At 50.0% G+C, this 26246-nt stretch overlaps 10 protein-coding genes across 10 annotated transcripts; 4 read left to right on the top strand and 6 right to left on the bottom strand.

Moving 5' to 3' along the window:
- The first annotated feature begins 231 nt into the window (after window positions 1-231).
- Window positions 232-3241, top strand: EJ05DRAFT_361276 (uncharacterized protein). Its single transcript, XM_033741071.1, has 2 exons — window positions 232-652; window positions 729-3241. The coding sequence occupies exons 1-2, from the start codon at window positions 411-413 to the stop codon at window positions 2953-2955; spliced, it is 2469 nt and encodes an 822-aa protein (XP_033601132.1). The 5' UTR covers window positions 232-410; the 3' UTR covers window positions 2956-3241.
- Window positions 3242-3527: 286 nt separating this feature from the next.
- On the bottom strand, window positions 3528-4919 carry EJ05DRAFT_438707 (Oxysterol-binding protein; the record flags this gene model as incomplete). The annotated part of the gene is made up of 1 exon (XM_033741843.1): window positions 3528-4919. One exon carries the CDS (start codon window positions 4917-4919, stop codon window positions 3528-3530), a length of 1392 nt encoding a protein of 463 aa, XP_033601131.1.
- Window positions 4920-5206: 287 nt separating this feature from the next.
- Window positions 5207-7374, bottom strand: EJ05DRAFT_361291 (PIN domain-like protein). Its single transcript, XM_033741072.1, has 3 exons — window positions 7163-7374; window positions 6955-7112; window positions 5207-6903 (listed from the first exon to the last, which is right to left on the bottom strand). The coding sequence occupies exons 1-3, from the start codon at window positions 7174-7176 to the stop codon at window positions 5300-5302; spliced, it is 1776 nt and encodes a 591-aa protein (XP_033601130.1). The 5' UTR covers window positions 7177-7374; the 3' UTR covers window positions 5207-5299.
- A 502-nt stretch (window positions 7375-7876) lies between these two features.
- Window positions 7877-10250, top strand: EJ05DRAFT_361209 (alpha/beta-hydrolase). Its single transcript, XM_033741069.1, has 3 exons — window positions 7877-8217; window positions 8278-8563; window positions 8614-10250. Exons 1-3 carry the CDS (start codon window positions 8080-8082, stop codon window positions 10185-10187), a joined length of 1998 nt encoding a protein of 665 aa, XP_033601129.1. The 5' UTR covers window positions 7877-8079; the 3' UTR covers window positions 10188-10250.
- A 1212-nt stretch (window positions 10251-11462) lies between these two features.
- On the top strand, window positions 11463-12886 carry EJ05DRAFT_500194 (S-adenosyl-L-methionine-dependent methyltransferase; the record flags this gene model as incomplete). The annotated part of the gene is made up of 3 exons (XM_033746957.1): window positions 11463-12254; window positions 12306-12654; window positions 12714-12886. 3 exons carry the CDS (start codon window positions 11463-11465, stop codon window positions 12884-12886), a joined length of 1314 nt encoding a protein of 437 aa, XP_033601128.1.
- Window positions 12887-13946: 1060 nt separating this feature from the next.
- EJ05DRAFT_361192 (uncharacterized protein) lies at window positions 13947-15358 on the top strand. Its single transcript, XM_033741068.1, has one exon. The coding sequence runs from the start codon at window positions 14270-14272 to the stop codon at window positions 15080-15082; it is 813 nt and encodes a 270-aa protein (XP_033601127.1). The 5' UTR covers window positions 13947-14269; the 3' UTR covers window positions 15083-15358.
- Window positions 15359-15710: 352 nt separating this feature from the next.
- On the bottom strand, window positions 15711-16764 carry EJ05DRAFT_438013 (putative NADP-dependent mannitol dehydrogenase; the record flags this gene model as incomplete). Its single annotated transcript, XM_033741814.1, has 5 exons — window positions 15711-15989; window positions 16039-16160; window positions 16222-16374; window positions 16435-16511; window positions 16571-16764. The coding sequence occupies 5 exons, from the start codon at window positions 16762-16764 to the stop codon at window positions 15711-15713; spliced, it is 825 nt and encodes a 274-aa protein (XP_033601126.1).
- A 147-nt stretch (window positions 16765-16911) lies between these two features.
- On the bottom strand, window positions 16912-17881 carry EJ05DRAFT_361164 (NAD(P)-binding protein). The gene has a single exon (XM_033741067.1). The coding sequence runs from the start codon at window positions 17821-17823 to the stop codon at window positions 17059-17061; it is 765 nt and encodes a 254-aa protein (XP_033601125.1). The 5' UTR covers window positions 17824-17881; the 3' UTR covers window positions 16912-17058.
- A 719-nt stretch (window positions 17882-18600) lies between these two features.
- EJ05DRAFT_492847 (histidine tRNA 5'-guanylyltransferase) lies at window positions 18601-19724 on the bottom strand (the record flags this gene model as incomplete). The annotated part of the gene is made up of 6 exons (XM_033746062.1): window positions 18601-18777; window positions 18861-18974; window positions 19028-19116; window positions 19165-19514; window positions 19571-19660; window positions 19711-19724. The coding sequence occupies 6 exons, from the start codon at window positions 19722-19724 to the stop codon at window positions 18601-18603; spliced, it is 834 nt and encodes a 277-aa protein (XP_033601124.1).
- An 884-nt stretch (window positions 19725-20608) lies between these two features.
- On the bottom strand, window positions 20609-26050 carry EJ05DRAFT_500189 (RNA polymerase II largest subunit; the record flags this gene model as incomplete). The annotated part of the gene is made up of 4 exons (XM_033746956.1): window positions 20609-20624; window positions 20671-25657; window positions 25716-25872; window positions 25922-26050. 4 exons carry the CDS (start codon window positions 26048-26050, stop codon window positions 20609-20611), a joined length of 5289 nt encoding a protein of 1762 aa, XP_033601123.1.
- Window positions 26051-26246: the final 196 nt, after the last annotated feature.

Genomic DNA, 26246 nt, shown 5'->3' with positions numbered 1-26246 from the left:
TTCTTCAAGAAAGAGGCTAGGAAGTATTATGTGAGTGAGAAGGAGAAACATGATTACCTTGGGAGAGGAAAAGGCAAGTAAGATACCTACGTGTCAGTAGTAATCTAGGGGAATGAGATGTCAATCTCGTCAAGACGAATGAATACGCGATTCATCGATTGTATGTGGAGGCAGCAAGGCAGTCAGGCAGTCAGACAGCAAGGCAGTCAGGCAGAAACAAGAAAACAAGGCAGCAAGGCATTACGGCGTGGCCGGCGCTCGCCCCACCTTTATTACCTCTGACTAGTGCGACGGCGGCCGAGGACTGACGCGACAAGAACCAAATAATTGTTTCTGCTTCTGGCTTTCTGCGTGTGTACAACAATAACAACAACATCCATGACCTAGACTCACTCCGCAATGATCTAATCATGCGCTTGAAACTCTCAGTTCAGCGTCACGGTCTGCCGTCTGTAGACCTGCTTTGGAATATCTCTGACCATCCGGCCCAGGGCTTACAGACAATCTCGAATCTCCTCGAGGATATTGACGAAGCTATACCCCTGGAAGCTCCAGAATGGGGTCTCGAGGACTATGTGGTAGAGGTCGATGGTTTCGAGTGCCTCCACTACTCACGGCTTGCCCAGATACTCAAGGACGGTGACCATGTCTGGTAAGTATCCCTCTCCGCATTCCGATGAACTCGGAGAAAAGCCAGCTGCAGGTTCGAGACTGACATGACGACATAGTGTGAGACCTCTTCAGACACCCGAGCTTCGCGTACGTCGAGTCTCTGGTCGTGTCCAGGTATCGTCTGCCGGTGTACATCTACTAGACGGTGTACCTTTTGGCAAGACCGGGCTCAGAAGGCCAGCCAGACCTGCGGTCAATATTCCTCCTCGCAAGCGAGCACGTCTCTTGCCACCTGCGGACGGCGACATTGACCTTAGCCCGAGCCCCGAGCCTACATCCCTCTCTAGAATCACGAATGGAAATAACGCCGAAGACGACGAAGACGACGAAGAGGAGGATGAGGATTTCGTCCCATACGAGCACGACCGGGAAGAAAACGTAGCCGGAGAGGTTCAATCTGCAAGGCCTGCCAACGCGCGTGTCAGTAGAAGAGTAAGGTTCAATACAGCCGCAGCAGTGAACGAATCGACTCTGCTTCCCTCAGATGACGACGAATCAGACGACAACTTTGAGGACGGGTCAAGTAGCTCGGAGAATGAAAGTGACCTAGAGGAGAGTGAAGGAGAAGCTATCGCGGAAACTCGCTTGACCAGGTCCAAGGGGCAAGCGATGCCAGATAGCGATGCCGACAACGAGTCAGATCCCGATACAGATTCTAGCTCCGACAGTTCGGCTTTGGACGCGGACTCAGACTCGAACTCAGATTCGGATTCGGATTCAGATTCGGATTCGGATTCAAGTTCTGATTCAGACTCAGACGCCACCCCAGCAGAAGGTGTCAATGCAAAAGATAACACCGGAAGATACAGTGTGCCCAGTCCTTCAGATTCAGATGCTACGTCAGATCCTGGGCCAGAAGTCGAATCAACTCGCCCAAAGCAGCGTGTATCCCTGCCATATGAAGGCTCGTCAGACACGAAGACAAGAAACCAGCGTAGACGCGCCCTGAGGACTCTCAACAGACTCAAAGAGCTTGGCGAGCTTGACCCCGATGCCTCATTAGCTGACCTTCGCGCACATCTGGATTCAGGAAACTCTGCACCCGACGACGAGCAGACACCGATGGCCTCGCCGAAGGGGAAAGGCAAGAATGGAACCCCTGGAGTTGCTCTTACAGCGCACTCACTCTCAAAAGAAGAGCTGGAACAACGAGAAGTTTTACTCCGTGATCTGGCCACTGGTGGGGTAGACATTGCAGCAGTTACTCTCTTACCCGAGAATTCTAAGAAGAGAAAGTCTCGGCGCTCAAGAGATGGCACCGATACAGAGACTCCCAATAAGCGCGCACGTACAGGCGCTACTCGATCGAAGGGCACATCGAATGACTCGCCACGTTTCTGCATTCCTACGACAAATTCTGAAGAGGATGCTATCACAACTAGAACACAGTCGCCGAACAATGGCAAGGGGAGGCTGCCCGTCGTAGATGATAGCAAAGTCGAAGACGTAAATGCCTGGAAATTCAAACTCAACCTTAACGCTGTTGAATGCTGTAAAGACGGAATCGTGCTCAGTACCCCTCTCTTTCCGTTTGTTCAGCGCTGGGACCCGCAACAGCAGTATGATCCTCAGCGTAACAGTCGTAATGCCAACAACGAGCGTAGAAAGAAGAAGCGCCAGCGAAATAATACCAACTACTACAACGACTTCAATACTAATGCTGATTTCGGGAATGTGTTCTCTCAAGCAGTAGATGAACCGGAATCAAATGTAGTGCTCGATTACGACGAAGCCCCAGACACCGCCAAGCCAGCCGGAAAGCACGTAGTCTTCGCCGACGACCTTCCTATACTGCCGCTGTGCGTCGAAGACCTCCCAGTGTTGGCGCAGAAAGACGTTCGTGAAGGTGCTATCGTAGTATTCAAACAGCTGGACATGTCACACGAAACCAATTGGCAGCCCCTGATTACTGCTTTTCGCACCGCCAAGATCGACCGTGTCAAAGACAGCGGCGAGATCGAGATGACGCTTGCCAAGCGCGATCGCTCACAGCGTGAGATCGCATACGATGAGGAGGGGAACCGCATCTATGGCAAGTTCGAAATGCATGACGAGGACGACGACGATGTAGATGATGGGTACCGCTGTCTTTCATTTGCGGAGCTGCTCGAAGCTAGGCTACTGGAAGCGGGACCAGTGCAAGAGGAGAATGAGCTGCAATCACCTCAGGAGGCTAATTTGTCGACTGTGAGTTGGAACGGTATCGCAGATTCGCCGCCGGAGGAAAACGCGGAGACGGCAGCTGTTCCCACCAGCGGCACTCTGGTTGAGACTGATGCTTGAGACATGCATGTATCTGGACTCTTGTAGGTATTTGGGATGTTATACCCTTGTTATGACAGGGCTCAAGGAGAGCGTGGATAGGCCTTACGAAGTCTAACTGAACGGACTGGTTGTAATAGCGTCGGAGATAATTATGCAAGTATTTGCACGGAAATGGAATAAAGACACTAGTCATTAAGTCATATAAAACCCCTCTTGGCTGACATGTAAAGTCCACTGACGCAAGCTTTTTAGCCTTGGCCCTTGATTGTAGAACCCGTCCACTCGTGATTGCTTCTCCCTCAATCTACTACTGGGTCTCGTCACTCGTCACAAGCGTCTCGACGAGGTTTCAGCTTCATCCTGACATCTTGTTGCTCGTAGAGATCCTGCGTTGTCCTAAATAGCAAATGCCTGATCGTCGGTAATCGACTGATCTGTGTAGATACAAGAGTCTGAAGTGTAGTGCACACAGGCAAGTTCAGCTTACTAGATCGTTCAAGGACGGTGTGTTGTATATCAACATCTTTACGAGCCCAGAGTACCGATATTGACCTGTGAGTAAGGTGGCTGGTAGATTGCGTTTGTACTGTCTACCTGACGGAGCTGTACTTATTGCGCAGAAAGGTCTCGACTTGTTTTGTGTCTAGTTCGCGGTTCGTGGGTGGTGCTTTCGAGTCTTCTTTATCAGATGAACGATTGAGTGCTGGAGAGGCCTTGGTTTGCTTTTGCTGGGCCGCTTCACCTGGTGCAGCTGTGCTACTACTCTTTTGAGATCCATTCACGGTATCCCCACTCCTCCCACGCCTTTGATTGCCTGGCGTCATATCTCCGTGGAAAGGCCTTTTCGCACTCTCTACTTTCTCCTTGTCGATCCTCCACATCCCGCCCTTTGGCTCAATCGGCGTCTTTGTATCCCAGACCGTCTGCAACTGGTCAAAGACAGGCACATTATCTGCCCGGGTGAAGAACACAGGCGTCCATTCGCGTCCGCTGCCCTTCTCGTCCTCGCGCATTTGTCGCTGCCCTTGCTCGACCTTCGACTTCGCATCGCTGACGCCCTGCATGTTGCCCTTCTGCAGGGACGCGATGACGCCCTCCCACGCGCGTCGCGACTCCCAGGGATCTTGTTCGGAGAGCGGCGCTAGGCTCATCTTCGCAGAGTTTTCCGCGGTGACGTTGTATGTTTCCACGTCTTTGTTGGCTTTTACGTCGTGGATTGTCAGATCGCTGGTCCACTGCCCGTGTACATGATATAGCGGGTCTTCAGGCATATCCACCTTGAATAGCCTGGCATCAACACTGTTCTTCGAGCCGCGCAGGAAGCCCTTGCCCTCGAAGCTGATCTCGGCGACATACCCGGTTGAGCTCACGAGATGGACTGTGCCTGTGAGTTCCGGATACGGTGTGCCGCTGAGCACGCCCTTGACCTTAACATCTGGCAGCGGAACCAGATAATTCTCGTCGAACTTATCGATATGCAGCACTGCAAAGCCCTTCTGCTTGATGCTCACACTGCCCGAGAATGTGATTTCTTGACACGTGAAGCCTTCGGCGCGGATTCCGCACTGGTCGTTCCAGAGATAGCATGCGGTTACTGGGGGGTGGTGGCTGACTTGCTCGCTCAACAGGCGCGTCTCGCCGATATCGTTGTCTTTGAAAGATCCGAGGAGGAGCTCGCCTAGGAATGCGTTCAAGGGCTTCTTGACGCCCTCGTCTTCGGACCGGCCTGCGTATTGCTGGTTGCGCAGCGATCCGAGGAACCATTTCAGCACGAGCAGAGCCCTCTGAGCGGGATCTTGCTCAAACGTTGGTGCGACGAAGAGCTGTGGATGATCTGCCCAGTATTGGGGCAGTTCGACAGTGGAGTTTTGGGCGAGCAGGAATGGTGGCGCTGTTATGTTGCTCAAATCGCCTGAGATGGTGGAGATGGATGCGATGAACTCCTTGAAGGCGGAGCGGTTGGATGATATGGAGTCAGTCATCACGAGAATTGGTATTACGTGTTCTCGTAATGACTTTCTTCGATCTGTATTGCTGAGATTAGAATATAGTAAATATCCAGCAGCTCTGTTTGACCAGCCAAGCAGGTTCGAGAATAGTGGTGACGTCAAGTCAACGCGGCTCGGCGTGGCTGCGCGCCCAGGTGAGGCTAATGTGCAGAAAAGTGCGTTCGGCATGGCGGCCACGAATCCTTCGAAACAAGAAGCCTAACGTGTGGCAGGTCGCTCCGTGATTAGGATTTAAAGCTGTAAGCTTCGCCTGGACTTTCGGTAGAATACGAAATGGCGCGCGTACATCCATCTAGCTAGTTGTGCGTGGTATCCTGATGCAATATGAAGTGCGCGTGTGCGTAAAAACATCTTTAGGTAAGATCTATTAATTCAAAATTAGAGGTTGTATTGTTGTTTTGTCGAAGTGTCGAGGCTGCGCGATCAATGGCAGTTTTGGGATTAGGCAATCTTTCAGCAGAGCCATGACTTATCCTGTCTGTTGAAAGATGCATGATTTGCGATAAATTAGGCAATTCGTCGTCATCTGAATTCTCTCCAAGATCGATAGTGACTGTCGACTTGCTCAAGTAGGCTGCATCGGGCTTTGGATAAGCAGAGGATATCTGGTGCGGGTGAAGATGTGTATGTGAATAAGAAGGAACAGTCGCTTTCTTGGATTTACTTTGGGGCTTGTTGACCCACAAGGGGGCTCCCTTGTCGCTATTTCTGTCAGTCTCGGTAAGAGCTTGGGGTCTCTTTGCAGTAGTCTTTCGCTTCTTTGGCTTGGCCTCTGGTTCCACGTTTGACGTCGACTCCGGAGTGCATGTGACGTTGCTTTTCCTCTTTTGGGACTTTTGGGTAGATACATGGGGTTCGAAGGTCTCTGGTGGTAAGGACGCTCGCAATGTGCATTCTAAAATTTCGGTTTCCACCATAGCAATCGGGCTAAAATAAGGCTCTGATTTGGTGACGAACTTAGACCAGTCTTCTTCAGGCGGCTGTTCCGAAAGGTCGAAGGTGACGAGAGCCTGGGGGTCGAACTTGATCTTCCTTTCATATCGGTGCTCGTTTTCACTCGCTTTGCGCACTCTCTGATGGACCAACTGAATGTTCTGGGGATTTCTTGGCCCAGAACCTTGAGGCTTTTGCGTCTGCGCAAGAAGCTGGCGAACGAGTAGATGGGGCGTGATATGTTTCAGAAATGTTTTCGTTGTAAAGTTGAAGCGATATCTCAGGAAACCTCGTAGAGTAGTCTGATTTATCTGCCTGTCCCAGCCTTGCTGTAGCCCTCTCAGATTCCAAAGCTCTTCGTCCATCGATATTGTTGGGCTTTTACAATACCTCAAAGCTCGTTTGTCAGGAAAGTCCGGAGGCAGAGGACCCAAATGGCGCGTCAGCACCTCGCAATAACTTTCTTTCCAAACCTGGGCAGTATTTTCGGCTCGCTGACAAAGAGATCTTCCAATCCTTCCGTCATCCTCTCGGATCAGCTTCAAAGCTTTTTGTGTTCCACAGCCGTGAACTCCTTTCGTGTAATCGCAGCCGTTAGCTAGCGCAAACAAAACTAGGCCTTCCCGATCGATGCCGTATCTAGTCTTCAGTTCCTCCGCACGATGAACCCTAACGTGAGTGTCACTCTTCTTATTATCTTCTCGAAAATCGCGAAGCAACAGCGTGCAGCCGAACATGAAGCTATCGCCGTCTTCTGACCACACGGCATCAACTATACCAAGTTCTTGAAGCCTTGCACATTCTGCCTCAGCCTCACCGGGTGCACGATGATGTGGTACGCCGAGGTTATTGAGAAGCTCATATACGAGTGCCACTTTGTCCCACTCAATGTGCCCTGAAGCCCCGCCTCTTTTATGTGGACGTCCGGGCCCGTCGAATACGAAGATGGGCTGTATATTGAGCCGTCGAAGCTTCAAGATACGGAATAGCAAAGCTTTCTCGACAGGGTTTGCACGAGGCTCCTCTTCAATTTACTCAATCAGCTTAGTTATGGAGAGTACGATCAAATGCCTACTTTGTTTGATAAAGGCTACTTGCTGCGGTGTCAGGTTCTTGAAACGCCAACCAGCTTCATCGACCGCAACTCGAAGCGGTCGGCCATGCTGCTCGTAGTGTCGTGTGGACAACTCGGCGAGGGACGTGAGTTCACCGTCTCCCAGTATGTCCCATAAGCTGCAAAATCATTATTCGTGACCGCGTCAAAGCTTGAAGTGTAGGCTCACCCAGGAATCCCCATTGTGACGTTGACAAAGCCGTTCTCAGGTTTGGTGTAAAACGGCTCCTCATGATTGCTGATATGGATCAAACGTCAACACGGGTGGCACGACGCGACGGCAGAGACGGACGCGCCAAGCTGGCTGTTCCTTGACCTCCACCCATGGACGGCAATACCACTTCCATTACGATGAAATCTTCGCCCGTACGCATCACGTAGAATTGGAGTATTGAAGCAAGATTTGACATGACAAATATCGTTCGTGCGAAGCAATTCCATGGTGGATATGCATTCGTATGGCGACCCATAAATTGTCCGCGCTCTTGAGTTTCTATCTCGAACCCTCCTTGGCCAAGGATAACATCACCATCGCCTACTCCGTTATTACTGATATTCGCATACTCATTGACTCATTGCATGCTTTTAGGCTGTAGTTTTCTACGTCTGATATTGTCTCCGCAGGCCGCTGTCCTTCGTAGCGCAGCGGAACGTGATGGAAGGATGAAAGGAACCTGGAGCTATGATCCTTTGTCCACCCCATATAATCTCCGTCTCTTCGCAAAGTCAATTAGACTCGAAATTAATGTCATAAACTGTGAAAGGAGCACGGCCCAGGTGATTTCGCTGCAGGCTGCTGCTTCAGAATGCTTATACCAGCTTCCTGAATCGTTCATAGCGGGCTTGGCCATGTACCCCGCCCATGTATCCAATACCGAATTCTCACAAAACACCGGGTCAAACGGCTTGTTCGGCGTTGTTTGCCCTATCGACCGCTATCGTTTCGCGATGCCCTCAAGACTCCCCCCGACGCTATCAGCCAGGTTCCTTGGCGCCATGCGAGAATATATATTGCAGCGGTACAGCATAGTACCTACTTGCCTTGGGCACCAGACCTCAAAAAGTGATCATTGCTAGTCCTGAGCCATGCGAGCGCTTCACGGTCTGACGGTGGCCGTCGTTGGCTTCAGTAGATCGGCGGCGGCTCAGTTTCCGCCTACGCCGACCGACATTACTATTGTCAACTCTACCCTGGAAGAGGGAGTCTACATTTCGTACAAAGAGGTAAGATATAATCCTGTAGCAAACTCGTATGGGATGAGCTCCAAGACCGACTATGCGTAGACAGAATTATGCGAAACGACCGAGGGCGTCCGCTCATTTTCCGGCTATGTACATCTTCCACCTCAAACGTTGGAGGGTTTGGACGTTGATCAGGATTACCCGATAAATACGTACTTCTGGTTCTTCGAGGCTCGTAACGATCCTCAGAATGCACCATTATCAATCTGGATGAATGGAGGGCCTGGAAGTTCATCGATGCTTGGCCTTATGCGAGAACACGGCCCATGCTACGTGAATGCAGATTCAAACTCTACTTATCTGAACGAACATTCGTGGAACAATAACGGTAAGCATCTCCGTAGCCCTTAGCATCCATGACATCGCTAAGATTCGTAGTTAACATGTTGTATCTTGACCAGCCGGTGCAAGTCGGCTTGTCGTACGACACACTTCAAAATGTCACAGTGGACCTCAACAATGACACTCGTACGGCAGACTTTTCGAATGGTGTCCCGGAGCAGAACAACACGTACTATGTCGGTACTTATGCTAGCCAGAATCGCAACTACACCACCAAGGGCACGGAAAATTCTGCACGTGCCATGTGGTATTTTGCTCAGACTTGGTTCCAGGAGTTCCCTGAGCATAAGCCAAATAACGATAAGATCTCAATCTCTACGGAGTCTTACGGTGGTAGATATGGCCCTGCTTTCGCTGCCTTTTTCCAAGAGCAGAATGATAAGATCGCAAACGGGACATGGACAGAGTCTGGTGAAACTCATATTCTTCACCTAGATACTCTCCTCATCATCAATGGCTGCATTGATCGTCTTGTCCAATGGCCATCCTATCCCATGATGGCGTACAACAATACATACGGTATCGAGGCCATCAATCATACTAGATATGAAGCCGCGATGGATGCGTTCACTCGAGAAGGCGGATGCTCTGATCAGATAATCGAATGTCGGAAGCTTGCTGCTGAGTCTGATCCGACTAACCAAGGCTTCAACGATACTGTGAATGGAGTCTGCGAGGCAGCTGAGACATTCTGTGGGGCGAACATTCGTGACCCATATCTTGAAGACTCGGGTCGCAATTACTACGATATCTCTGCCATCAACCCTGCAGCTTTCCCGGTACCATTCTATGCCGGCTGGCTCAACCAGCCACATGTACAGCAAGGCCTCGGTGTGCCTCGGAATTGGACTCAGAGCTCTGGACCAGTCTCGACGGCATTCCGCAGCATTGGCGACTATCCACGTCCAGGATGGTTGGAAGACCTGACTTATCTCCTGGAGTCCGGGGTCAAGGTCACATTGGTCTACGGGGACCGTGACTACGCCTGCAATTGGTTCGGCGGAGAAGCAGTCTCGAAGGCCATCAACTACACTAACACTGAAGCCTTTAATGCGGCTGGCTACGCCGGTATCCAAGTCAACGACTCGTACATTGGCGGCCAAGTCCGCCAGTATGGGAATCTCAGCTTCAGTCGTGTCTACGAAGCTGGTCACGAAGTTCCAGCATACCAGCCAGAGACTGCACTACGCATCTTTGAGCGAGCGCTGTTCAATATGGACATTGCAACCGGTCAGATCAACACTGCCGAGAATGCCAACTACGGTACGGAGGGTCCGACCTCGACGTTCGATATCAAGAACGAGGTGATCCCGATGCCGGCACCTACATGCTACGTACTGGACCCTGATCAGTGCACAGACGATCAATGGGAGAGTGTTTCGAATGGTACTGCATTGGTGCGCAATTGGATCGTCGTGGACGAGAACACAATCCACTTGTTTCCTGATCTGAACAATGGTAGCATTCCAGGACCATCACCCACACCTACGCCTCCGGCAAGTGGTGCATCGAGCCTTGGCAGAGATGGAAACGTTATAGGTGTGCCATTCGGCATGGCTGGATCAGCAGCGGTCATCTCTTTGGCTTCTGTCTTGCTGATCTTGCTGTGAATACTCCTACATTATCATCATTTGTTGCACATGTTGCAATGCAATGCAGCCTTCATATTGCCCGTGCACACTATCGTATAATATCGTGATATATATGTACGGAAGTCGTGAAAATAACACGACTTGTCAGCTGTGAATGTGCACTTCTGCGAGGTTAAGCCTTGGACCCCTAGCAGTGATACCAAACTTGAAGGCTAGCACAATGTTGGATTCACACATGCTACGGCACTTTTCGTGACTGGTGTCAAGAGCTGGCATGACATTTGGATCAATATTTGTTAGTCGACATCGAATGACTTTCAAAGGAGAAAAGAAAATACCACAAAATGTGAAATGGGTGCAATTAACGAGGGGAGTACGATGCGTAAGAATCCAGACCGTCCCTTGATCTCCTATGGCCATGAACGAAAGATTGATCGCAAGAGACGTGTGCCTTCCCTATAATTTCATGTAGGTGCGGCAGACTTATGACATGGCATGGCGATGAGGCAACAGGCTGTATCGTGAAGGTAGTGTTCGATGCCGATATTGTGGAAGAACTCTACGATTTCCTTTCCTGTTGGTCCTGGAGTGGAGTACTAGAGTACTGGAGTCACGGTTTGCGTTTCGAACATTGCTGGTCGTCAGGCTCATGGTTTCTTCGGCAGATAAGCACTATTCTTGGTGCGATTTACCAAGCCTGTCTCTGTGCTCTAGCAACGAGCCCGGCACTTGTCGACAGGATCGTACATGACCAAGTCTGGCTATAGGGACCACAAGTTACAACGCCTCCTATCGTATGACTTGACCAGGGTCGACCTTTTGCTTCGTGGTCAAATGGATCAATACCTTATTCTTCGGTATCCTCTTTTCTCACCATCCAGAATATTCACACTCGGCGTCATAGAGTTTAATATGTAGATGGCATGAGCTGTCCATGAAGAAGAACACGGGCAAGTGGAACGTTAGCACAAGCTATCGGCAATTTAGATCCGCTCTGGCTAACGTTTAGGGTACATGGAGTGAGTGGGGGCCATTAACACACACACGTAAGCCTTGGATCGCCCTGCACCGTCTGAATGTCCTCGGACTTGATTCGCCAGGGTCAGATCTATCTCTAACTGAACTATCTACCGGATTCATCCTTGCCTAGAGTGTGATCTTTACCGGGTGAACTTGTGTGCTATCTAAGACTACGGTATAGTATACAGGGCTGTGTCAGTCCATATATAATCATGGCTTCCTCGTCCGTCATCCAGCTGGCTTTCGAAAACAAAGAGATAGCATTGTGGTAATATGGATTCGATACAGCAACAAAATCTTCAAACCCTTGACGCTCTGGGGAGCCAGGTTACGCAGAAGATTGCCGAACTGCAACGACTCCTGGACAAACACGACATACCTCAACCATCCTTTGCTCCCAATATATGTGATAACATCGATCAGACCCCAGACTCCAAGTTGGAGATCATCCCCGTGAAGACTGCCTTGGTAGAGGCAGCACGACAAATCTATGTCCTAGCTCTAGGTCCAAGAGAGTATCTTAACCAAGTAACTTTGGCCGATAAATATGACGCTGCGGTTATGCGTGCGATTTTAGTATTTGAAATCGACAAAGCTGTTCCCATTAACGGGGAAGCTTCATACGCAGAAATTTCAAAGAAATGTGATTTGGCCGAGAGAGAAGTAAAGCGCTTTGTTAAGTTCGCCATCACGAACTACATATTCTACGAGCACCGGAAGGGATATGTGTCACATTCTGCCGTATCTGCACTATGGGCAACAGACGCCGATGAACGAAACTGGGCCCTACACAACATCCGTGACGTCTATCTATCGACTATATCTTTCAACGATGCTTTATCCAGACCAGGCTTTAAGGGCAGCGATGAAACAAACAAAACCCCACGGAACATCCTTTATGGCGACAGCACAGACGTGTTCCAGTACATGAGCTCTGACACGCAGCGCTGGAATGCATTCCACGGCGCCATGCGCGCCTCGAAGAAATTCGACACGTTCAGTACATCACATGTCACAGAATGGAGCGGCTGGAAGAAATTGCCTGAGGGCGCCTCTGTTGTCGACGTAAGTCGAGTATCCTTCTAGATAGTTAGTAATCTTCATTAACACCCTCAGATCGGCGGCTCCTACGGGCACGTCAGCAAAGCCATCGCCCTGGCCCACCCACACCTCAAATTCTGCGTTCAGGACCTTCCCAGCGTGGTCTCCGATGCACATAAATCACTTGAACCAGAACTTGCCGATCGTATTAGCTTTAGCGCCTACGATTTCTTCAGTGGACCGCAGCCTGAGACTGCAGATGTGTATCTGCTGCGCTGGGTATTGCATGACTGGCCTGATAAGTATGCAGCCAAGATCTTGAGGAATACCATTGCAACGATGAAACCGGGGAGTAGAATACTTTTGGTCGATGTTATTCTACCGGAACCGAACACGGTGCCAAAGTATAAGGAGAAGAGTGCCCGTAAGCTGTCACTTAGAAGTGCCGATATCTGCTCAATTCAACGACTGACTGTATGCTAGGCGCGACAGATCTGCAAATGTATGCGTTTGTTGGCGCGATTGAGCGTGACGTGGATATGTGGAGGGAGCTCATTGCGAAGGTAGATAGCAGACTTGAGATTGTCGATATCCAGAGACCCAGTCTTGGTGGCCATGGCATTCTGGAAGTCAAGCTCAACGAAGGGACATTATGAGTTCAAAGTATTGCTGTTATTAGCCCAGTCTAAAGCATGCTTGCACTAGACTTATCATTTGGAACACATCCTTCTCGTTGACCATGAGCACACGAGATACATATGAGCAGTCCCTCGTACAGGCTATGTGGTACAATTACCATCGCAAGTATGGCGCTGTTCGTACGCCAACATGTTGTGATGTACGCTAGGACAAATCGTTGTTTTCATGGAGGCGAATCGAAAAACACAGTAGCCTCAGGATCGTCATCGTACCCTTGTCGCACCAGGAGAGTTGTTCTACGGCCATGCGCGTAGCTCATAATTAACGGAACCACCGAGTAACCCTAAGTAGCAATCAGAGCGTCATAATTATTATTCCGGTACCTAATAAAGTCACATCGGCCCATGGATAAGGACTTGGCAACGCTTTTTTGGTCTTGTCAATTTGCCTAAAGTTGATTAGCGTATAATTATATCTAAAAATAACACGGTCCACGAGCTGAACCCCGTCTTCAATGTACATTGATTCTCAAATTCCTTCAAGCACTCGAAACCCATCATTGTTGTCTCCACGATCACACTTGTCCGAGGTCATAGAGTGTATTGTGGAATTTATATGTGAGTGTCTACTTCATCCCGATTGTGGATACGTGCGAGACGGAGGTTTGACTGACAGAAACAAAACATATCACCCTCTCAGCTTTGTGGACTTCAAATTTAGAAGTGATATACTGTCTTTAGTCTCTGTGTCGTAGGAATACCACCGATCATCCTCAACGGCGTGAAGACTACTGTTTCATATAACAGATAGCATGTTTGACAGAAAACGTCATGGCTCATGTCCGTCCCCGATCGTTTAACGATACGCAGATCAGTTCGCTCAGCCCCATCCGATCGCACCCACGTCCTTCTACAAAAATTCTAGGACCACTTCCAAGCCCACTAATGTTGGTTCATGTTTTCATCCGATGGCATGGATCACCTTAAGCCGTTCGTTTCTCTGTGATGTAGTGTTCCGATTTTCGAATATGGCACTCCACTTGCCCAAAGATCCGCATGCCATTCGTGGAGCTCACGTCAAAGGTGTCTAGAATGTTTGCATGATTAGCTCCATGGTGTGATGACCGGTGGTCTGCTAGATGGAGGCAGTATACCTTCTTTGTAGGTAACAGCTCCTAGGCGAGAGCTAGACGATTTAAGAATCAAAAATGATCATCGTCATAATTGGGAGCATGGAGGCTACTACAGTCTTGTATAAGAAGGACAAGGGAAATCTCGTTGGATGCACATTGCTCACCATCAACAGTGCTTATCCTCCCAAATCCCTCTCTCTAGGCTCGTCTTCACGTAGCGCTCGCAGCCTAGATCCCAGAACGATACCTAGAATACTTCGTCATCAACATGAAAACTTTCGTTCTCGCGGCTGCCCTTGGTAGCACCCTCGTCGCCGCCAACGGGGGCATTCCCGAGTCTGCCTTTCACGACGACGACGGCCACGGTATCGGCCACCAAGCCGCCGTCGCAGCTGCTCCTATGTGGCACTTCGGCCGTCCGCACGGCGCAAACTCCTGCTACCCCCAAGCCGCCGAAGAAAATGGCGTCCAAACCAAGGGCAACGGGCCAGACGTGGGAGACTGGGGCCGTCTCGATGACGGATGCGCAGACCCAGGCCCTTGGAAGTCACCCTCGGAAGCTGGCCAAAACCCCGGGAACTACTTTCCGACTTATTATGAGACAGTACAGTGCAACGACGGAACATACCGCACGACGTACAGCATCTACTTCCGCCACGACTCGGGCCACACCAACGACTGGGAGCACATTGCGGTAGTGTGGGTGCGCAACGACGACGGTACGTGGCGTCGCGACCGCTTGCTACTCGGCCAGCACAAGGGTCACCAGACAGTGTCATGGGGCGACGTGCAGAATACTGTCAATGGAATCGATGACCAGTTCGATCAGGGGGCAAAGGACCGCGACCATGCTAAGGTGTATGTTGGCTCGTTCCGCCATGCTATCTTCCATACGCGCAAGACTACCTTTGACACTCTTGCTGTGGCGGATCAAGATGAGTTTAGGAGTTGGGACTGGTACTATCTCCCGCTGGAGTTAGCAAAGGGAGATTTGATTGATCCCAGCTGGAGCTATGGCGATGCCGATACCACGCCTCCGAGCCTGAGGCCTGGTGAAGCGAAGGATATTTGCACGAAGTGAGGGGTATGATTTGTACTGAGAGGACTGGTAGCCTTGTAAAGATAGAATTGTTGCTGGTGAGAATGTTTCTTGGCTATATGATTCGGGACACACATGTAATCAAAGCGTTCGGTCGGAATGTGATATGAAATATAGTAGCTCTTTGCCATGATAGAACATTGAGTCTATCGTTCCATTAGCAAACTCTACCTGGCGCCGATTAAAATGTCATATATCGCTGCTGGAATGTTCACATTCGGTATACGACTTCTTAAGCCTGATGAAGTTCCAGTGGATATGAGTAAGGTAGTATTACAGATGAAAGAAACCATCAATGTAATATATATAATCCCTAGAGCAACCCGTCTGCAGCACGGCACGGCATGTATACCATTGAGCCTGGATTCTGCCCATCAAGTGATGTCTAGAGTCAAGAAGAGAACCAAACCAGGGGCCCCTTGAGAGTTTTCTGGGTACTAATATTGAATGGCAGTAGCAGAATAGATGAGATCGACTTCAGTGTGCTTTGGTGATCAGAAAGTGAGCAGTCTAAAGCGCAACTTTTGATATGGTAAGATTTTACGAGTGAATCATAGTCCAAGACACGGTGTTCGTTGTTAAGGCAGAATAGATATGTTCAAAATTCTACCTAAGGCAAAGTGTAGCCGCCATCGATGAGAGTGTCACTTCCGGTCTGATAGCTCGATGCGTCACTAGCCAAATACAAGTACAGCCCCTTAAGCTCCTTGACATGCCCTTGTCGTGCGAAAGGAGTCATTCGATAGGCTTCATTGATACATGATGGCGAAGCACCCATCTTAGTATTGAAGAAACCCGGCGAGACGATGTTGACACGGGCAAAGTCACGCCATTCACGAGCGAGTGATTTGCCAAAATGCGTTACAAATGCCTTCGTTGCATTGTAGACCTGTGGCAATTAGCCAGCTAGAGGGAGCCTTTGATGGTTGTTGACATACTGGTTGGTCGACTGGTACGTTGACTATATGCGCTGACATGCTTGATGTGATGATCAAGTTGCCCTTTCCTTGCTTCTTGAACAGTTCACCAGCGTATTTGGCGCAATATACGACGCCATCGACTGTGCACATAAAGATATGAGACTGATTGCGCTCCTACTCGTCGATGTCGTGGAGACTTACCGTTCACGCTCATCTGCTTGTGGTATTCGTCAAGCGTCTGTTCTGTGATCGGTTTGGAGATAGCCATGCCTGCATTGGCAACGAAGACGTCAATTTTTCCAAAGTCTTTCACGACTTCGTCCATTGCGCTTTGTACGTTCTCTGCCTTCGATACTGCATGGAGGTCAATGGGAGACCCACATGACTGCCAGTGGATCGTTCAGAAATCCTCACCTTCGACTTGGTACGCCTTCGCTCGTATACCGTGCTGCTTGGCGAGCTTCTCGCCCTTCTCAATGGCCTGGTTGTTGCTGTGCAAGACTTGAGAACCGTCCTATACGTGAAATTCTGAAATGTCTAAAGGACTTACGAGTTGTACCACAAAGCTACATGTGCACCGGCTTCTGCCATTGCCTCAGCGACAGAGAATCCTATCCCATCAGCTGCACCCGTTATAGCAACAACGCGCCCTTTTAAGCTGAGCTGCTGGAAGACATTCTCTGGAGTATCTGGAGGGGGCAGCGGTGTCCGTGGGACTGCAGCCTCTTCGAGTGTCATAGACATCTTGTAAGAGTGTCAGAATTGGAGAAGCAATATTAGATTGGTTCGTGAACGTTGTCGACATTTATATATCCAGCCACCACCGGAACAGTAGCTGTGCCTTACCTTCCCCAACTGAGCCAAGCGGGGCTCGGTACACTTGCGCGCGAAGAACACCGAAGGGTCCACTTTGGAACTATTCTCAGTGTGAATAACAAGACGTATTACCCTTTTCGGCTGCGACTGAAAGGTGCAATTATCAAAGAATTTGAGTTGTACCCCTGCATATGGCTACTACTAGAAGTTCTCATGATATGTTCAGTGGAACCCTTCAAAAGTATCCACTCTATCCGAAGCAATCTTCGCAACTGCTTCGGATATCTTCGTATCGCCGCCAGCAACATCGAAGGCAAGTCCTACGGTCTTTTCATTCTTGAGACATTCCGCGACCACAGCAGCGACATCTTCTCTGCTAATAGTCCTGCCTAGCTTGACATGCCCAGCAGCAATCACACCGACAGCGGGATCTTGACTCAACCCACCTGGCCTCACAATTGTGTAGTCCAGTTTTCGTCTGCCATTCTCTTCAACTAACGATTTATCCGCTTCGTACTTTGCCAACATATATGCCTTAATTACGCCCCAGACTCTGTCGCTCATCGACTTGTCGTTGTCGTCGTACCAGCTCGGAACAGGCTTGCTCTCCCGATCACGAACGTCGAGTGCAGACACAGTGACATATCTCCTTGTTGTTCCCGCTTCGTCTGCAGCTTGAGCAATGGCATCCATAGTCTTTACAGCGCCTCTGTAATCCACACTCTGTGTCCGCTCCGGATTTCCTCCGCCAGCGCCTGCTGCCCAAACAACAGCAGTTGGCTTATGTTTCTTGATCAGATCAACAAAGTCAGCCTGAGAGGAGTCTTCGATAGATTGGAGTATCGGCGATGCACCAAGACCCTTGAGTTCGTCTACTTGTTCAGGATTGCGGATGACGGAGTAGACTGTGTAGCCAGAGCTGGCGAGCTGTTTCGTAAGATGGCGAGCGACCTTGCCGCTGCCACCAAAAAGGAGTACTGAGGACATTGCAAATGATACTATGATAAGGTTTTGTCACTGGTAGACGACCGTCACTCACACTTATGCATTGATGAGATCATCTCACCAGACTCGCGTAATTGACTCAGGAGAGAGCGCACGTGATTACGCGACGAGTCAGGAAGGGCTTGGCAGGCACGATAAAGAAAAGTCCCAACCAGCTTCACCTTCAATTCTTTTCCTCACCACACCCCGTCCTCTACATCGCCGCGTTTCTTTGCTCACACACAGACTGCCTTTGGCAAGATCCTAACTATGCAAATGAGAAATTCGGAGTAATCTTCACCTCACATCCATCTCCGTCTCCGGACAGAGCTCTGGTCACCGCCCGCAAGGGTCCGACGTGATCTCACGTTCGCACGACTGGCATCAGAAAGCTCAGGGTCTGCTTTGAACGCAGCAGTGTCCCTATGGGAGCCGGTGCGAAGATTGTATGCGGTCCGCTCGCTGTTCGAAAGTACAGGAGCGGCTGTGATACTTTAGTGCAATACGCGGCGTGCTGCAGCGTTGATTCATTTCTGAGTCACGCGAAGGTACAATTCGATTCCGATTACTCTGCTGAGGACGGGGTGTGGTCAAACTTTTCTTCTCACAGGTGCGTACTCGCTCATCTCGCCTTCTTCAGACACGAGGATACTACTAACCATAACTTTGCGCCTCTGCGCTCTCGGTAGGTCGCTTTATCTTATCTCCCTACCGCCTCTTCCCTCGAGCTTGACAACTGGTATGCTTTCGTCAATTCACTTTAGCAATGCAAGGCTTCTCTCAAGTCAGCAGATTGCCAGCCTTTCCACTCAGTATCCATGGCCGCCTTTGCCAAAACTCATCTTTGATCACATCGGTGTGCATGATTATAACCTGTGCTTTCTTCTTCAGCTTCGCATCCTTATTGATGGCTGTCTTGGTCACAGGGACTGGGACTGCAGTCGAAGGCTCAGTTGACTCAGACAATGACTCAGAAAGATTCTCAACAGCGGCAAGCTCGTACTATGGATGGTTAACAAGCGTTCTCAGACTATGTGTACGAGACCGACCTCTCGAAAAAGAACACTCCCTTTCTTCCAAACATCCAGCTCATTGTTATAGTTGATACCAAAGCGCGAAAATAGGATCTCATTCTTGTCTGCCGATACCGTGCCCTGTTCTCATAAGCTACCTCTGTAGACACAAAATACAGGCTATGCGTACTTACAGCAAGCTCTTTCTCCGCATCCGTCGTATTCATCCCACCCTTTTGCACCAAGTTCCAAAACGTCGTGTTGTACAAGTTATTAATATGACCTGTTACCTATTAGCCTCCCTCTTCTATTGAGTGACCATAGTATTCACAATCAACCTGTCTCCAACTCAAATAATCCCTGAGATTGCCCACACTGGGATAACACACCGCACGCCCATCAAAAGTCGGCAATGGCGGTGCCAGATCCACACCCTCAAAATATTTCCCCCACGAGAACACGTAATAGCTCGTGAATGTACTCACAATAGTGCTGACCAGTTTACTTTCTCTGCGCTCGAACAGCGTCGTGCTGGGGTGGAACACGAAGCTGAATTCATCACTAACGCCGTATGCAAGCACGAGATCGTGCAGCTCTTGCATGACGCCGCGAGCGGCTGCGTTCATGAGGTCAACAGCGCGGCGGTCATTGGGCTTCTCAAAGTCATATTTCTTGCTGAATCTGCGGTATGTTATTAGCTTTTGTGTTTCGCGGGGCTTGTGTAGGGCTTGTAGTACTTGTGGAAACCTCGTCCATCGATGCGCACGACGATCCAGGTGTTGGGAAGCAGCGCATCAGGTTGTTCAAAGAGGCGCACATATTCGTACCTGCAAAGATTAGCGCCAGTGGCCTTTGACAGAGAGTTCGATTCGCGCACTTCGAATTTGCCATTGCGGTGGATGAGGTGGTAGATCAGAGTTATGGTGTTAGTGCACACATAGCTTCAGGTCTCGTTCGAATGATGCATGTATGGATAGGCTAAGGCGCTCGTAGCATTATGAGTCTCACTGTGCACGGCACAATACACAGCGACGTATTGGATCTTCATAATATTTGTCTTCAATATTTTCTTTTCGCTCAATGTCAGACACGCCGTCTCTGTCACACAGTCTGTCTCGCTTCTGTCCCAACCTAGTCTATGCGACGGTTTCGTCGCGCTATCTATCGCCCTATCCCTGTGAAATATATATCGCAGGATCTGTGTGCAATTTGGTGTGTCCTCAATCCACATCCGTCACCCAACATGAACTATGTTGCTCATCTCGAAATGTAACAGGGAAGCACACAGAGTGTGTATGCTATGGTAAATGCAAAGAGCCCCGATATAAACGCCGTAATAGAAGCCCATTAGCAAGCCCAAACAGGGGACCGATCCTTCAAGTTTAAACAACAGAGAGAAAGCAAATCGGCAAAGCAAATTTATCCAATAGTTGACCAGCTCAATGCAGTAGCGTCCAGGGGAAGAATTTTTGGCTTTTTGTTGGACAGACCAGCTTTGATCGTTCCATGGCAAGGTACGAACCGTGATATTACAGTAATTGGAGAATTTGGAAAATAATTCCACTGACGAGGACGAACGTGGGTCCAGCTAAGGATACGTTGGACTCCACGTAGCGGATGAGCAGTGGCTCAATGAATAGAGATAGCGAAGCGGGTAGCTTTATGCCAAATCTATCAGCACTGAGGCACACTTGTGGTAATACAAACAAGGACGAGAATGGTCTTACAAGATCAATGCCCGCCGAGTTGCTGATATATGTAGCCTAGCGAGGCCGTTACGAGCGTGGGGATCTGAAATTTGTCAGTCGATATCCTCTAGAGAGCCAAGAAGACATACGTTGGGGAGTATTTGGGGCTCGTCGGCGACCATTTCGGCGACTGGGCCGAGTATGGTGCCGCTCCCGGTGATGTTGGAGAGTAGCTCGTAGGAGATGTCGGAGAGTACGCCCCAGCAGCAGGACTTGTTGGACTGTATACCGGACTCGTCGGGCTGTAGCTTGGTGAGGTAGGAGAAGTAGGTGATCGTCGATCGCTACCAGCATTGAACTGCGGACTTGTTGGGCTATACATGGGAGAAGACGGACTGTATTGGGGCGAGGTTGGACTGTAGTGAGGTGATGTGGCCGTAGCTCGATGAACTGGCGAGGTCGGGCTGAAGCTTGGAGACGTGGGAGAGTAGCTCGGGGATGTCGGAGAGTAGCTTGGCGATGTGGGGGAATAGTTGGGTGATGTTGGCGAAGTGCCAGCGCCGTATGCGGGCGAGGTCGGCGAGTACGTAGGAGATGTCGGAGAGTATTGCGGACTGGTGGGGTTGAACATTGGGGATGTAGCGCCGAAACGTGGGCTTGTCAAGCTCATGCCAGGAGAGGTCGGTGAGTATCCGCCGCCGGGCGACGTGGGAGACCACCCGCCTGGAGAGGTTGGACTTGGCCCGCTGAAAGGACTTTGCGGATTGTAGCCGCCAGGGCTGCGGGACGAGTATGGACTGTTTGCGTCGCCAAACGAGGGGATCGATGTGAAACCTCCTCTATCATCACCTCCCGGCTGAATGATAGGCGAGAATGATGCGCCATAGTCTGGTCCACCGAGAGCATCCTCGTGCATAGGCGAACCGACGTCGTATGGTGTGGCAGCACCGGAGTCCATGAAACCAGGAGCTGCCGCTAAACCGGGCATCAGACCAAGGCGAGCGTTATCGTTGTTCATGGTATTCAACATATCTTGATCCATGATGACGTCTAGCTCACCAGTGCCCATGGGTGCGAGCTGACCGAGCATAATGTTCTCTGAAATACCCTTGCAGTCGTCAAGTTCACCGCACGCTGCGGCATCCAAGAGAATCTCTACAGTCTCTTCGAAAGAACATCGCATCAGCGCACCGGTCTCGCCGCGGTTGATACCGTGACGAGTAATTGGCATGATATACCCGCGAACGGTCATTGCATCAACAAGCAGCACCATATGGCGGTAGTTCACGTACGAACCATCGAATGAGAGAACCGCGTGAAGTTCCCTGAATAATGATGCGCGAGCAGCTTCGATGCCAAAGACTTCTAAAAACTCGCGGAACGAATTCGTGGTGGTACGGTACGGGTTGACGCCATCCACAGCCAACACCTCGGCAAGTGCAGTGCCAGTAGTTTCCAGTGTACATTCGACACATTCGGGATATGCTTTGCTCTTTACGAGTGAGCCATCGGCTAAGGTCTGAATGCTCAATTCCTCTTTGTTGATGAAGCATCTCGAGATGCCTTCAATGCCTTGCAAAGCGTTACGATCGAGAAGATCCTTCTCTAGTTTGCGAATCCACTTCTCATCTTGATCTTCGCCCTCCTCGTCCTCTTGGTTCTTGCGCATGTCTTCGTCGTGGATAAAACGAATGCGAAGAACCAACTCTTCAGCATTATTGTCACTAAATATCACGTGCAGGTTGTTCTTGTCATACTGCGACCTGATCGCCGAGGCGACTTCGGAGACAGTGAGACCACGGTCGAGAAGCTTCTGGCGACTGAGCACAATACGCAGCAACCACTTGGACTGCAACTCAACACTGGCTTCGTCCTCGTCGGGCAGAATCCAGTACGACTCGACGATTTCTTGATCTGCTTCAACGACTGTACCCTGGATATCTGGGTCGTACCATATTTCCGTGGCTTCAGCCAAGTGACGAAGGGTAGTGTACTGAATTTTGTTTCTCAGTTGCATGACAGCGTCAGGGCCGCCTCGTCGATCCGCTTGATAAATGGTCATCGATGGCGTTTTTAGGTTGGTAGCGACATTTAGAATTTCTCGTAGACGGGGCACACCTAAAGTCACATTCTTCGCTGAAATACCAGTGAAGTGGAAAGTGTTCAGAGTCATCTGTGTAGCAGGCTCACCGATAGACTGCGCTGCCAGGACTCCTACCATCTCTCCAGGGCTGATGGCACTCCGGGCGAATCGGGCTTCCAAGTCGCCGAGTACATTGTCAAGCGCAAGCTTGTTCAATGAATGCTCTCGCACGATTCGCTTGAAAGCGAGCTGACATCGCATATGTGCCTTCAACAACCAAGTAGCGTTCGCCTGAGCTTCCCGAGAGATTGGATCGTCACCACGAATAACGACTAATCGATCCAAGACCTCCCGAATCTTCGTGATGGCCTCTACAGGATCTAAATCACTGCGAGCACCATCCTTGATACGGAACTTTTGCTTGGACATAGTGATGATACGCTTGATGTTCAGGGGAAGATGGTAGTCGTCCTTTGCTTCGCGGTTGATATAATCTCGAAGTAGCTGTCGATCTTTCATGAGCTGCTCCCATTCTTCATCAAACATGGATTGGACTTCAAGGTTGCCATCGAGCTCGCTAGCCATTTCCAGTACATTAGAAGAGAGCTTGAGGTCAGGATCCATGCAGTCGACCTTGCACATCCTCTCGAATTGCTTATCAGCTATGGTGACAACGTCGGTTGACTGAGCCTCAATGGAGACTCCATCAAGCCCATCCTCACCATAAGTGAATTGCACGACATCGCCAAGCGAGTTGCGGACAGTGCCGTCGTATTTCGCCATTACGTCTTCCAAACCCTTCGTTAATCTTCTTTGAATATAACCAGTTTCGGCGGTTTTGACCGCAGTGTCAATCAAACCTTCACGACCAGCCATAGCGTGAAAGAAGAATTCTGTCGGTGTCAGACCTCGAAGATACGAGTTTTCGACAAAGCCACGAGCTTCCGCAGAGTAGTCATCTTTCGTGAAATGCGGCAGACTGCGATATTTGAACCCGAACGGGATACGTTTGCCTTCCACTGACTGCTGTCCCACAAGCGCGGACATTTGCGAGATGTTGATGGAAGAACCCTTGGAACCTGAATCAGCCATTTGCACGGCGTTGTTCAAATCTTTCAAACTCTTCATGGCCAACTTTCCAGCTTCGTCACGCGCCTCGTTAAGCTCCTTCAACACCTTACTTTCGAATGTCTCACGGAGATTCATGCCGGGAAGTGGGTCCAACAGATCCGCTGTAGCATTTGCTGTGATCTCCTCGACATTACCTTTCTGTTGTGCGATAACAGATTGGATCGCCTTCGTAGTCTCGGGGCCTGGCACGGTGTCACCAATACCGATACTGAATCCATGGTGAAGCAACCAGTAGCAGACAATGCGTTGTGCGGCATTGAAGAAATCGACAGCTGCTTGCCAGCCCTTCTCGTTATAAATAGTCTGGATAATGCCGTCGTGAGAGGCTCCGACCGTCTTCTTCTTGAACATACCATATACGAGCTCACCACGGTGAACCAGAATCGCCGTGTCCTCCAAGAGTGGGTGATATCCATCTTTGCTGCGCCTGATGAGGTTGATCTCTGGCAAAGCCATACTTATAAGCTGCTTGCCAGTCCATCTTGGAGCTGGCTTGAAGATGGCCGGTTGAGGAATAACACCGTCCCAACCGGGTACCCACATCAGCAAGTTCATCACATGCTCCTTTGTCAACAGGACGTCACGTCGCGTCATTTTGTAAATACCGCATAATGTATCCTGAACGATACCCATTAGTGGGCGATTAGCCTGTGGTGAGACGATGTTGAGAGGAACCATGCACAGGTTCATCACCTCAGCTCTAGTCTCTTCACTCTGTGGTACGTGCAAGTTCATCTCATCGCCGTCGAAATCGGCGTTGTATGGAGACGTGACAGACAAATTCAAACGGAAAGTTGAGTAAGGCATGACTTTGACGCGGTGACCCATCATGGATTCCTTGTGAAGTGATGGCTGACGATTGAAGATGATGACATCTCCGTCAACGATATGTCGCTCCACTTTCCAACCATACTGGAGAGTAATTTCTCCAGCGCGCTTGTGATGTCTTAGATCGATGCGCTCACCAGTGTCTCTGATGACATATTTGGCACCAGGGTGTTCGTTAGGGCCGTTACGGACGAGTTGATGCAATTTTGCAATGTTATAAGGAGTGACAGTCTCCGGGTAAGTGAGAGTTCGTGCGATACTGCGTGGGACTCCCACTTCATCGAGGGATAAATTAGGGTCACCCGTGATGACAGTACGTGCCGAGAAGTCAACACGTTTGCCCATTAAATTGCCACGAATACGGCCTTCCTTACCCTTTAAGCGGCTGCGGATTGACTTGACCGGTCGTCCAGATTTCTGCATTGCCTGAGGCTGGCCCGCAATATTGTTGTCCATATATGTTGCAACGTGGTACTGGAGCAAACTCTCGAATTCATTGGTTACATGCAAGGGCGAACCGTCAGTCGCGCATTTTCCGACGTTAGCGTTCGCTCGAATGATGTCGCCAAGTTTGTAGGTCAGATCGTCCTCTCCGCGCATGCCTTGTCCAGTACCATCAACAGATATCGAGGGTCGAACGGGTGGTGGTGGTACCGGTAGGACGGTTATGATCATCCACTCGGGGCGAGCCCAGTCCTTGTTAAGCCCAAGCAGAATCAATGTTTCGTCACTTACATGACGGAACACATTGAGCGCATCTTGGGGTTTCAGCTCTTTCTTCTCATCTTTGGCTTCTTCATCCTCTGATTTCGGTGCCTTGAATCGCGCGAAGAGTTTGAGTCCCTCCTTTCGAATCTCAGGCTGAAGATTGCCGCATCCCCCATGCTGTATCCTGGGTTTTTTGGGGTCTTCATCTTCAGCGTCAGTCTCACAGACTTTGCGAGCCTTAGAACAGTTCCAAATCGCATTGAAGCGACGCCTTGGATCTCGTAACCGCACAGCCTGCTTCCAGTCTTCTTTGTTCTCATCAGCTTTTATTTTGCCGCAATTGTGGCAAACAGTCTCGAGGATTTTTTTGATCTTCGTGATGAAGCCTAAAAAGCGTGTTAATAGGGCTTACGACTGAAATTGATAGGGCCAAGGACCGCATACCAACATGAAAGACGGGAACCGCTAGCTCGATGTGACCAAAATGGCCCGGGCACTCTTGCATGTTTTCATTGCAGGTAGCGCAAGAGAAGGAGCGGTCGATCGAGCCGAGCTTTGGGTCGTTAAGTCCTCTTTCACGTGGTCGATGTTTCTCATCGTCCTATGTGACAGTGAGTAATTTGTGCATGCATGTGTACAATTGCTCATACCATAGTCTCCGGATACTCGATGTGTTGAACACTCATGTTTTTAATCTCATCAGGAGACAGCAACCCGAACTGAATCTCCCTGATGGGGCGCAGGGGCGCGCTAGAAAAACTGAAATTCATGTTCGCCATGATGAAGCACTATCGTTTTTGACGGTTGTGAGACGATCTGTATAGGCGCAACAAAGCGCGTTTCCGAGTGCCGTATGCGAATCCCTTCACCCAACAATAATCCACCTTCTCACTCCCTCGCCGCTATAATACTCCTCTACTATGATCGTATCGATCGAATATTAGGCGTGTGAATGAATGTTGCCGTTAGAAAGCG

The sequence above is a fragment of the Pseudovirgaria hyperparasitica genome (assembly GCF_010093815.1).
Source record: "Pseudovirgaria hyperparasitica strain CBS 121739 unplaced genomic scaffold EJ05scaffold_7, whole genome shotgun sequence".
Classification (NCBI taxonomy): Eukaryota; Fungi; Ascomycota; class Dothideomycetes; order Acrospermales; family Acrospermaceae; genus Pseudovirgaria; species Pseudovirgaria hyperparasitica.
This window is presented reverse-complemented; position numbering and strand designations above follow the sequence as displayed.